General features: G+C 39.3%; 3 protein-coding genes, 1 long non-coding RNA gene and 1 pseudogene across 5 annotated transcripts; 2 read left to right on the forward strand and 3 right to left on the reverse strand.

Annotated features, from left to right (window-relative positions):
* Positions 1–450: 450 nt before the first annotated feature.
* Positions 451–4,428, reverse strand: LOC149215984 (uncharacterized). Of its 2 annotated transcripts, XR_016251044.1 has the most exons (3): positions 4,150–4,428; positions 766–4,058; positions 451–606 (listed from the first exon to the last, which is right to left on the reverse strand). XR_016251044.1 is itself a non-coding variant. In XM_089392648.1 (2 exons), exons 1-2 carry the CDS (start codon positions 4,417–4,419, stop codon positions 1,197–1,199), a joined length of 3,132 nt encoding a protein of 1,043 aa, XP_089248774.1. In that variant the 5' UTR covers positions 4,420–4,428; the 3' UTR covers positions 451–1,196. The 2 variants fall into 2 exon arrangements, 1 of the variants encoding a protein (XP_089248774.1); XM_089392648.1 differs by having other exon boundaries at positions 451–4,058.
* A 69-nt stretch (positions 4,429–4,497) lies between these two features.
* On the reverse strand, positions 4,498–6,543 carry LOC149215985 (TMV resistance protein N-like). Its single transcript, XM_089389791.1, has 2 exons — positions 6,071–6,543; positions 4,498–5,803 (listed from the first exon to the last, which is right to left on the reverse strand). The coding sequence occupies exons 1-2, from the start codon at positions 6,541–6,543 to the stop codon at positions 4,498–4,500; spliced, it is 1,779 nt and encodes a 592-aa protein (XP_089245917.1).
* A 158-nt stretch (positions 6,544–6,701) lies between these two features.
* On the reverse strand, positions 6,702–7,244 carry LOC149215986 (toll/interleukin-1 receptor-like protein). The gene has a single exon (XM_089389792.1). The coding sequence runs from the start codon at positions 7,242–7,244 to the stop codon at positions 6,702–6,704; it is 543 nt and encodes a 180-aa protein (XP_089245918.1).
* Positions 7,245–10,677: 3,433 nt separating this feature from the next.
* On the forward strand, positions 10,678–11,074 carry LOC149215987 (uncharacterized). The gene is made up of 2 exons (XR_016250513.1): positions 10,678–10,816; positions 10,981–11,074. It is a non-coding gene; the product is annotated as an uncharacterized LOC149215987 (long non-coding RNA).
* A 365-nt stretch (positions 11,075–11,439) lies between these two features.
* Positions 11,440–12,091, forward strand: LOC149215988 (xanthohumol 4-O-methyltransferase pseudogene; annotated as a pseudogene).
* The last annotated feature ends 396 nt before the right edge of the window (positions 12,092–12,487 follow it).

Below are 12,487 nucleotides of genomic sequence, written 5' to 3' on the forward strand. Positions count from 1 at the left end.
AATATGATTATGTTAATTATTTTTATCATTTTTAATATTATAATAATATAAAAAATAAATGTGATACATAAACATAAAAAAAATCAATATGATTATATTAATTATTAATTAATATGTGAATAATATTAATTATTTTTAATATTATAATAGATGTTTAAAAACGAAAAAACAACTATATAGATTTATTTTATTTTATTTTTTAATGTAAATATATTCATTTTATAAACATTCAAATTTTAATTAAAATTAAGTTTTCATAATTACAAATTTTCCAAACCTTTTTCTAAACCTTTGCCTAACAATATTGCATGCCGACAAAAGTAAACAGACAGGAATATATGATGTCATACCCCGTACGATTTACTTCTCTCTCTTTTGTTTTTTAAATTTATTTAGAATTCAGTTTTAATTTTTACCATGCTTTGAATTTTTTCATATATTTTTGTGTGGTCGAAACTACAACTATTTATCACTGTAATCATTCACTGTTCACCTTATGCACTTGTCATGTTGTTTGGGGATTCTCTATTAATCTAACATTCACTCTTCAAACTTTCAAACATGGATGGACTCCACTCCCTAACGGAACATGGAGGACAGCAAGGCCTCATTACATACATCCCCGTACAACTTGCACAACCTTTAATCTAACATTGACTCTTCAAACTTTCAAACATGGATGGACTCCCTAATCTAACATTGACTCTTCAAACTTTCAAACATGGATAGACTCCACTCCTAACGGAACATGGAGGACAGCAAGACCTCATTACATCCCCGTACAACTTGCACAACCTGTGTCGGCGCTTCTCATTTATTTATACTAAGCGACACATAAGCGTCCCTGAGCTTCTAGCTTCTAAATACATCTACAGATATTTTGCGTTGGCGCAGCTGCTCGCGTACTCCCCTGTACAACTTGCACAACCTGTGTCGGCGCTTCTCATTTATTTATACTAAGCGACACATAAGCGTCCCTTAGCTTCTAGCTTCTAAATACATCTACAGATATTTTTCGTTGGCGCAGCTGCTCGAGTACTCCCATATCCCACCGGACTCCCGGACAACTGTGAACTGAAAGCCATTCCAACGACATCGCATATTCCACACCTGGCAGATCCTGTATCTTAGGGCGAATGCTATTTCATGGATTATAGCATCATGAATGTGGCCTGACATGGGGCCGATTTAAGACATTAAAAAACGCTGCGCCGATTTAAGACATTACAAAACCCCACGCGGTGATAAGAGATTCGCCGTATCTTAGGGCATTCCTGAACACATAGGCTTTTGAGCTTTTGGAGGAACCTCAACGGTGGTATGCTCTCCAGCTCCTTGCAATCCATGACTTTCAAACTCTCTAAAGAAATCAAATGTTGCACACCTGGCAGATCCTGTATCTTAGGGCATCCCACAACAAGAAGGCTTTTGAGCTTTTGGAGGAACCTCAAAGGTGGTATGCTCTCCAGCTCCTTGCAATCCCTGACATCCAAACTCTTTAAAGAAATCAAATGTTCCACACCTGGCAGATCCTGTATCTTAGGGCATTCCCGAACATTCAGGCTTTTGAGCTTTTCGAGGAACCTCAACGGTGGTATGCTCTCCAGCTCCTTGCAACCCCGGACATTCAAACTTTTTAAAGAAATCAAATGTTCCAACGGTGGTATGCTCTTCAGCTCCTTGCAATCCCAGACATTCAAACTCTCTAAAGAAATCAAACGTTCCAAACCTTGGAGTGTTTGTATCCCACCCTCTGTTTCTCTGATGCAAGACCACGGATAAATATTCAACTTCCTCAAAAAACCCATATATTCTAAACCTGGAAACTTACGTGTCTCGCGGCATCCAATGACATCTAGTGTCTCGAGCTTTGTGAGTTGCCCCAATCCTGGCATGCTCTCGAGCTTCTCGCATCCACAAACCGACAACTTCTTCAAAGAAATCAGATGTTCCAAACCCTGGAGCGAATTTATGTCACCGCAGCCAGCGACAATTAGTGTCTCGACGTTTGTGAGGTGCTCCAAACTTGGTATGCTCTGCAGACTCTGGCATGCACAAACTAGCAGGCTCTGCAATGAAGTCAAATGTTCCAGACTTGGCAGCTCTCGTAGGCTTGTCAATCCAGAAAGCTTTAGATTTCGGAGCTTTGTGAGCGACCCCAACGTTGGTATGCTCTCCAACCTCTGGCATCCTGTAATATCCAACGTCAGCAAAGAAGTCAAATGTTCCAAACTTGGCATTCTCTGCAGCTTTTCCCATCCAACATGAAGTATCTGGAGCGTTTTTAGCTGGGCCAACCTTGGTATGCTGTGCAGCTTATCGCATCCCCTAATGTTCAACGTCTTCAAAGAAGTCAAATTTTCCAAACCCAAGAGCGATTGCATCTGGCTACAATCACCAGCATCTAGTGTTTGGAGCTTTGTCAGCTGCCCCAACTCTGGCATGCTCTCAAGTTCGCAGCACTTACTAACATTCAACGTCTTCAAAGACGTGAGACGTTCCACACCTGGAAGCCTTCGTATCTCGTAGCATCGACTGACATTTAATATTTGAAGCTTTGTGAGCTTCCCCAACTCTGGTATGCTCTCAAGTTTCTCGCACTCACTAACATTCAACGTCTTCAAAGACGTGAGATGTTCCACACCTGGAAGCTCTCGTATTTTGTAGCATTCAATGACATTTAATATTTGAAGCTTTGTGAGCTGCCCCAACTCTGGTATGCTCTTAAGGTTCCAGCACTGACTAACATTCAACTTCTTCAAAGAAGTCAAATATTTCAAACCTGAGAGCCATTGTATCTGGCACCCACCAACATCTAGTGCTCGGATGTTTCTGAGCTGCCCCAACGGTCGTATGCTCTGAAGCTTCTTGCACTCACTAATATTCAACCTCTCTAAAGAGGTTAGAAGTTCCACACCTGGCAGCTCTCGTATCTCATAGCATCTGCTGACATTTAATATTTGAAGCTTTCTGAGCTGCCCCAACCCTCTTATGCTCTGCAGCTTCTTGCATCCACTAACATTCAACGTCTTCAAAGAGGTCAAATGTTTCAAACCTAAGAGCGATTGTATCTCACAGCATTCACTAACATCTATTGTCATGAGCTTTGTGAGTAGCCCCAAACTTGGTAATCTCTGCAGCTTCTTGCATCCATTAGCATTCAACTTCTTCAAAGAAGTCAAATGTTCCAAACCTGACAGCGTATGTATCCCTCTGCTTCCACTAACATCTATGCTCTGGAGCTTCTTGCATCCCCTAACATTAAAAGTCTTCAACGAGGTCAAATGTTTCAAGCCTGGCAACGTCTGTATCTCACTGCAACCACTAACATCTAGTGTTTGGAGTTTTGTGAGCTGCCCTAACCCTGGTATGCTCTGGAGTTTCTGGCACCAGCTAACATTAAAAGACTCTAAAGAAGTCAAATTTTCCAAACTTGGCAGCAATTTTATCTCACTGCATCCACTAACATTTAACTCTAGGAGTTTTGCGAGCTGCCCCAACCCTGGTATGCTCTGGAGCTTCTGGCATCCGCTAACATTAAAGTTCTCCAAAGAATTCAAATGTTTTAAACCTGATAGCCATTTTATCTGGCTGCATTCACTAACATCTAGTATTTGGAGCTTGATGAGCTGCCCCAACTCTGGTATGCTCTCGAGATTCTTGCATTTCCTGACATCTAACGTCTCCAAAGAAGTGAAATGTTCCAGACCAGGCAGCTTTCGTATCTCACTGCACCCTTCCAGTGATAGATACTTGAGTAAAGTTAATTTCCCTAATGATTCTGGAAGCATCTGCAAGCAAGAAGCGCCTGTCAAAGCGAGATATTGGAGGTTTGCTAGATCTCCGAAGGAATCGGGCAGCGACATCATTCCTGAGCACTCTGTCATCTCTAAGTATTTCAACGAGCGCAGCCGACAAAATTCTTCCGGCAAAGCCATGAATGGGAGTGGTCCAGAACATTTAACTACAATCTTTTCAAGGAACCGCAGTCGATCTATGGACTCTGGAAACGGTGAAAGGGGAGCGCAGATATTTAGCTCCCGCAACTGGAGAGGAAGCTGCGATGTTTAGATATCAACTATCAGACGATTTTCATCTACGAAATGAAAAATGAAACGAAGGAATAATGAACACAAAAATTTACCAAACCTGAGATTCAGGTTGCCACAATTCTGTTAATTTGCTTCCGTCCACTTCTAAAACGCGTAATTTCCCCATGGAAATCCAGGGAGGAAGAGAAGAGTGGGTGCACTTATGCCACTTTAGCCATAAGAGATCTGCTGATCGCAGCCTAGTCAATATCTTTTGTACATAACCACCTTGAGCTGCAAGAAATTTCAAATTGCTGGAATCACTAAACGTGTCACCACTCTGTTTGCAACATGGCATTTCAGTATCATCTCCGGGGTCTCCATTCATTGTAATTCCGCGGAAATACAGAGATGCATCTCTCTTACGAATAAACAAAAGATGCGTTTCTTAAGAATAAATAGAAATTCAAAGGTTTACAAAGGTTTGAAGGATTGCAGAAGCACTTACAGATGGCGATTCCTCAAGCAAATCATTGATCTGCTTGGTCCCCTGATGCCAAAGCCGACGTGGCGTTAATCTGTTAGCCTTATTTTTTCCATAATTTCGCAGGAATTCATTCATTTCTATTTTACTGGTCACCTTCAATAGACATCTGTTCTCTAGCTTCTGAAGTCCTTCCATGCCGAATATCCTTGTTACGCTATATCTGTCTTCACCTATGAAGAAGCAAGCAACATCTAAGAACATTTGCTGTTCCTCTTCATTTAGTGAATCATAACAAACGTTAAGCTTTTTCTGGATAAGTAGTTTGCAGTCGTGTCGAAGTTGATTCAATTGCTCTTCCCAGCCAGATCTGTCTTTTCCTCTCAGACTCTCCCCTAGCTCTTTCAACGGTTCTGGCAAACCATCGCAGGCCGTTACAAACTCAAGTACCAGAGATTCAAAAAGCGGATCATCAGAAGGGCATCGTGGAAACGGGCAATCCAAGTCATAGGAGAGTAAAAGGTTCTGGAGATCTTTTATATTTAGTCGAAGTAGATGATAAATTGACGGGTGTCGTAGATCCGGGAGATTGAAGGCATAGGAGAGTAAAAGCTTTCGGGAGTCTTCTCCATTTAGTCCGGTTAGATGATAAATTGATGAATTTACGATGCCGAACTTATTGAGGACATCCTTGTTACGAGAGGTAACCAAAATCAAGCTGTTTGGGTGAAGGATTGGCATCAATGCATCAAGTTGATCCACATGATCAACATCATCTAATATTACGAGAGCCTGACACGATTGGAGATGCTGTTTGAGTATCTCTTTACCTTCTTGAACACTTTTGATTCCTTTATGACTATATTTCAAGTCCTTAATGATCCGACTTTGCAAATCTTTTAGAGCATATTTTCTCGCAACACAGTTTCTCACATTAAACAAAGAGGAGGATTCTTTGTAATTTGATCTCTCACACTTGAAAATTTCTTTCGCCAACACTGTTTTCCCAATTCCGACACCACCCAGAATTCCCACAACCTTGGCCTCTACACGCTTTTCCTCTTGCTGCGATAGCACCGCCTTCTCGAAATCTTCTAATTTTTCGGGCAGCCCAATATAAAAGTCTTCCACGGGGACGACTTCTGACCGTTTTGAAACATCGTTTAGAACACTTTTCGCCGCTCTATGCTCTTCGGAGCTTATCATGAGTTCTGATGGTGCTGGTTCTGGAATAGATTCCAACACACTTTCTACAATCTTATGCATAAGCTCCTCCTCGAGCTCCTCCCTGAATATTCCATTAGAAAAGAGTAAAACCAATTTAATAAGCAGTGAGAAATACCTACTCTAATGACATGTATTCCAACAAATTGAAAACAGCACTTCAGGGATGGGAAAGGTCTGAGCGTATTTCCATTGCAGATTCAGTTAACGGGTTTGGAGTAAAGTAAACTACACATATTGGATGAATAGAAAAATTAATAATTAAGTATTAGATACCTGGAATTCGCAATGACACAAGGATGCTCTTGGAAAAGATGACAAGAATTCTTACCCGGCCAGCTTGAATCCTTTTAATTTTCGGACTTCGGCAAGAGCGTCTCTCCATTTCCCAATAGTCTCTGTGTCCTGTCGCCGTTTCTCTAGGTGTTCGGAGACCAGGGTTTCAATGTAAAATCCATCCAGATCGGAAGGTTCCACTTCATAGAAAAGAGGTAAAATGGTACCCCTGGACATGGTACCCCTGGACTTTGTCATGAGGAAGAGTTCATTCATGCACCAAGAAGATTCCGGAAATCTGGGAGAAAATATAACGATATTGACATACGCGAATTGAATAGGCAACTCTATTTGAGCTTCAATCTTGAGTGCCCCCACCAATTCCGGTCTGTCCAGAAAGACTCGTAATCCATGGGAACGAAGGCGAGCGTAGAGAGGCTGGGCGAATTTCTCCTTCGTGTCTGGCCCGCGATGACTCAAGAAAACATGGTAATCGCAAGGAGGACAGGTTTTGAAGACGCTGTCCATGACTTTACCCAAGAGCACATCCTCGCCCCTAAATATTCAAGCAGAGTGTAAAATAAGCAGTGAGAAACGCTTTTATATATTAAGTCACAATGGTGAGAAACCGCTGCCAATCGATCAAATTGAAAACGATCAGTAAGGATTTGAATAGTAGGAAATGCTCACCCATCTGTCTCCTCCAGCTCTAAACCACTTAGGTTGGAAACATGGAACAGAGCGTCTCTCCAAGCCTGAATAGTTTGCGAGCTGTATTTTTTTTTATCCTCATGGTCACGCAGCCATTGAGCATATGGTCCGTTGTCATCTTTGCTCGTAAACCTGAGATGAGAAGGTTCGACTTTATAAAAAACTGGGAGAATAGGCGTCTCCGACTTTGTCATCTTGACGAGCGTATCCATGGACCATTTCCATTGAGCATAGTTTGGAGAAAATATGGCGATCTGGAGAGAGGCTAGTGAAATGGCATCTTCCATTCGAGATTGAAACTCCTCTTCATCGCTGAAGTCCAGCTCGTCCAGAAAAACATGCAATCCACGGTTAATAAGACGACTGCAGAGAGCGATGGCGAAGTCTCTAGTTTCATCCTCAAAATGGTTGACAAATATGTCATAATGGACATAAGGAGTCGACGCCGACGCAGAACAAGAGGCCGTGGAGGAGGAAGCAATGTCAGGGTGATGAGGGGTGGCTGTTATTTCTGCCATAGAAATTGGAAAGAAGAGATGGATAGAAGAAAATTTGAAATGATGATGCGCAGCTGTGTACTTAGATCGCTGGAGGAATGCTCTGCCCAAAATGATTATCCGCAGGCGTGTAGTTAGACCGCTGGAGGAATGTGTTGCAGGCCTGTAGAGAATATCTCTGGCGAAAATGATGATGTGCAGTAGTGTGGATAGATGGCTGGAAGTGTTCTAGGAGACTGCATTAATCTCTGGCAAAGGTGTTAGAAGTATTGGGCAGCTGTCACATTTGTTCTAATGGGCGTCTTTATGCATTGGATGGGGCAGCTGTCACATTTGTTCTACTGGGCGTGCTTTATGCGTTGCATGTGTAACGTTGGATTTAAATGATAAACATCCCAATATGCAGAACAATAAAGACTCCGTATGTAGGTGTTTAGTGCTATTTTCATGATGGGATTCCTAAGATGGTGACATGTTAGTGCTATTTTCACGATGGGATTACATGATTGGCAGAACATAAAAAATAGAGGTAGAATTATTTACTCAGGCGCCAGGGGTTTAAGCTTCTGTGTCATGTATTCTTTTTTCAAATGTATTTGGCGTTGAATAAAAATAAATGTTGAGTAAATTTTACATGTAAATGTTTAAGTTAATTATCATAAATTTTTGACTCGTTGAAAGTTGAAATATAGGTTTAATGCAGAGGAAGCCAATGAAACTTAAATATTTAAATTATTTAACCTAATTTATTTATTTATTAAATTGTAGGTTTAATGTAGAGGAAGTCAAAGGTCTTACCCAAATTTAAAAATTTTCTTTTTTCCAGATTTTTGTTGAATAATTATAATTGTTTTTTATTTTTCTCTAAGGAAATCAATTAATAAAATTTTTCCCTCAAGAAATCTATATAAAAAGTAAGTTGTTATTTATTCCAATTTCATTAATAAATTATTTTATTTGAAATTGTTTTTTAATTTTGTACGAATATTTTGTAAATTTTTTATTACTCAATAATGAATAGTTTGTTTTTTGAATTTCTTATTAGTTTGTCTTTCACCAAATATTTTTTTCACTTATTTATAGTATAATATTAAGAATTCAATATAGTGTATTGCGAAACCCCCAATACTTAATTCAAAAGAGTGAAGGGAACTCTACTTGAATGGTTTATGAGGCAAAATACTTGCTAAGGTTTTGCAAATGGGGTAGCAAGCTAAGTGGGCTTGATGGTGGGGAAAACTCCCGGGAAGTCCTGGTTACTGGGTGTAAGCCCCAGAAGTGATGATTGATGCTATGTGATTTATTTCATTGGTTTCAATCCCACTTCTTCACCCCTGTGAGCATCCCGATGCAATGAGTGCTAAGTGGACTATTAAAAAATCATGAGAAATTAGTCGGTTATGACTACCTCTCATGGAAATGGTCATAGATGAATGACTTACTTAATGTAGTTGAATCCCAAAAAATGATATCTATGTGCTAAGTGGACTATTCAAAAATCACTAGAAAATGCAATGAGTGCTAAGTGGACTATTCAAAAATCATGAGAAATTAGTCAGTTACCACTACCTCTCATGGAAATGGTCATAGATGAATGACTTACTTAATGCAGTTGAATCCCAAAAAATGATATCTATGTGCTAAGTGGACTATTCAAAAATCATGAGAAATTAGTCACTCACGACAACCTCTCATGGAAATGGTCATAGATGAATGACTTACTTAATGCAGTTAAATCCCAAAAAATACACTGTCAAAACCCCCAATGCTTAATCATTTTTTGTTAAATGGTCATAGATAAATGACTTACTTAATGCAGTTACCTCTACACTAGGAAACAAATAGGTCACTAGTCTTTTCCCTCTCTCTGTTGATCACTAGAAACAAACAGGTCACTAGTCTTTTCCTTCTCTCTGTTGGCTTTTATGTATGTTAGAATAGAACCCTCTTCACCGTGGATCTATCAGGGATTGAGTTGATTTGATTTTTCTTTTGTAATTTTATAGGAAATATTTTTTATGTAATTCCCATAGTTATTTTTGTTAGTAAATGCATGCAACAGTGGCAGAAACTTGAGGTTTGCACTTTAAGGGATTCGATCTTCTTGAGGTTGATAGATCTGGATTTAAAATGGATCTATACCAATTTACTTATTTTAATTCTGAGATCTCTTTTTTTTTTAATTAATATCTTTCTTTTGTTTGACATCAGGGTATTTTTATATTTTCCCATTTTCTTTTTACTGTTTCGTATGTGTTGTATGTACACATATATATCTCCCACGCATGGGCTGGATGCAACGAGTGTTTAGATTAGAAGCACAAAAGTGAGTGATGGTCTTTGGTTCGTTTGAAATTTTGTAGCAGAATATATATAATAAATGTGGACTGGTGATTTGTATAAAGTCACTGTTCAGATTCGAAATACGAAAGTAAGGTTATATGGTCTCTATATATTGTGGGTGAGAGACAGAAATAGTGATTTGTATAAATTCGTTTCCATGGCCATAGGTTTGCACTATTCAAGGTAATTTTGAAGGGTAGTAGCATTTTTGGTGTCGTTCAGCATTTAGATAAAAATATTAGTCAGTATATTTGATATAGCAGTTAACTGGGAGTACTCCACCGATTCTCATGAAGAGAGTCATAAGATGCACCAATATTGCATCACCCAATGTCAAGGGTAAATTATGTCTGCTTGTAGGAGTATAATTAGGTGAGGCTTAGGGATCTGGTTTTGTGACTGTAGAGGCGACTGAATCAAGGACTGTGATCTAAATCAGCAAAGGAGCTTAGTTTGCAATGGTTCCTTTTCTACATTGACAAAATATGAACTTTGAAGGAAAGTTCAGACAATCTATGCCAAGGCTTGGGTTGCAACATATTGGAATCTTAATCTGATGATTTTGATGATTAGGTTAATGCCTTCAGCTCTAAATTTGCCACACTGTCAGTTCGTTACCAGCAAAACGATGCTGATTAGGTCAAAGGATTCTGATCTGAGTTGCAGCATTGTGGATCTTAATGTGAAAGCGAAGTTGGCTATGCAACATACTTCTGACTTAAAGTTTTGACATGAAAGAATCTTAATTTCAAAGGTTAAATATAGCGGGTTTTGACTTTGAGGACTCGTAACATTCGTTTGTTTATAACGGACGTTTCATCTAATTCTAAACACTTGCTTGGTTTTATAATTGTTAATTTAAACTGTCTGAAATGAAGTTTTGTGATTTATAACTGTTCCTCGGTTTTATGTAAATGCTAGCAAATGTCTCGGCAACTTCACTTGCGTTGACAGTCTACGAGAGCATTTGTTTTTGATTTTACAAGTTCTTGTTATGCCTGTTCCTTTTTGTCTGTTACAATTCTGGTATAGAAATAACAAGATAGCATGAAACTGAAAGCAAAATATCTATATGTTCAAATGTAAAACATAAATGTTTATCTGTGCTGCAGATACTTTCTCTTTTACCATCACGTAAGGGTAAGTCGGTAATTGAGCTAGGAGCTGGCATTGGACGCTACACAGCTGAATTAGCGAAGGAGGCTGAACATGTTTTAGCTATGGACTTCATTGAGAGTGCAATCAAAAAGGTATGCGTAATCCTTGCTTATAGTTTCTATCTTTCTCTTGGTTTGCATGTCAGATCTAAAGCTAGAATTTAGAAACGCATATGGCTTCTGTTAATCTTTGAATCTAAATTATGAAACTCAAAAGGCTTTACATAAATCAACTAACTATTCTTTACTTTGTTCAGAATGAAGAAACAAATAGCCACTTCAAGAATGTCAAATTTATGTGTGCTGATGTTACGTCCGCAAACCTCAAAATTGAACCAAGGTCTGCTGATATAGTATTTTCAAATTGGCTGCTAATGTATCTATTAGATGAAGAGGTATGCCACTAAAACTCCTTCCCTGGCTTTTGGTAAGCACTGATTAGTATTAAATTATATACCCCATACACCAATTAAAACTACCTGCGGCCAACTCTTTAGTTGTATCTTCGCAAACTTAATCCCCAAACCCCCAAAGCCGTGATCTGGTGCATCTTGAAGTAATAGCTCTTTCTGATGCAGTGCCGACGTAACAATCCCTCGAGCATTCTAAAACACATAAATGTCGGTTTGAAGCTCTGTAAAGAGATTTTCGAAATTTGACTTCCATTCTCTGATTTGCCTCGAGACGCTGGGCTTGCAGAGAAGACAATCGAGGCAATGCTGCGACGTTATCCTTCCATCAGAGGCATCAATTACGACCTCCCTCATGTCATGGCCACTGCTCCCCATCTCCCAGGTTACTAACAACACCTTTGCTTCATCAATGGTATATATGCATAACAATTTTATACATATAAATGTATGTAAATAGGTGTGGAGCACATGGGCGGAGACATGTTTGAAACCGTGCCCTTTGCGGACGCCATATTCATGAAGGTAAGTCTTGAACTCGTTGAGTTGTCATGTAATTCAATTAAAATGCGCTGAGAGCACATTTTGACTATACAATTTGTTTGTGCGATGTCATCAGTGGATCATGCATGACTGGGGCGACGAGGATTGTATCAAGATACTGAAGAGCTGTAGGAAGGCAATCCCGGAGATGGGGAAGCTCATTATTGTTGACGTAGTGGCACTGGACTCTAATCATAGAGGCGGTGATAATAATAATGGTGGCCAGAAAAAGAAGCCGGTTCTGGATCCTAATTTAGTTCTAGTATTTGATCTGGTAATGGTGGTGCACTGCTCTGGTGGGAAGGAAAGAACAGAGAAAGAATGGAAGAAGATTTTATTAGAAGGTGGATTTGGTCGTTGTAAAATAATCACCATTCCTGATTTCCAGTCTGTGATTGAAGTGTTTCCTTCTTGATTATTTGCTCTTTATGGGCTCAATTTTAATATTTACAGTGTTAAAATGCAATCAAATTATTGTATTTACAAAATAAACAAAGATTTATCAAGGCCTTATGGAGACATGAAGCATCTGTAGCTAATGATTTTCTTTAGTCTTACCTCGCACTCCGGAGAAGACAATGCATTAATGGGTCACGGGACGCTCCTCATCTCCTTCGGAGACATGGAGGATCCGTAGACAGTGCTGTCCTTTCGTCTTACCTCTCTCTGAGTAGATAATGTATTAACGGGTCAGGGGGTTTTGTTTTTTGTGGTTCTGTTATGGCTCATGAATGGATGTGTTTATGGATTGAAATTTAAGGAAAATATGGGTTTATTGTAGCATATGAATGGGATGCATCCAAGCATTGAA

Source organism: Pinus tabuliformis, chromosome 1_1 (assembly GCF_031772625.1).
Source record: "Pinus tabuliformis cultivar Carrire ecotype Pingquan chromosome 1_1, CPIR1, whole genome shotgun sequence".
Lineage (NCBI taxonomy): Eukaryota > Viridiplantae > Streptophyta > Pinopsida > Pinales > Pinaceae > Pinus > Pinus tabuliformis.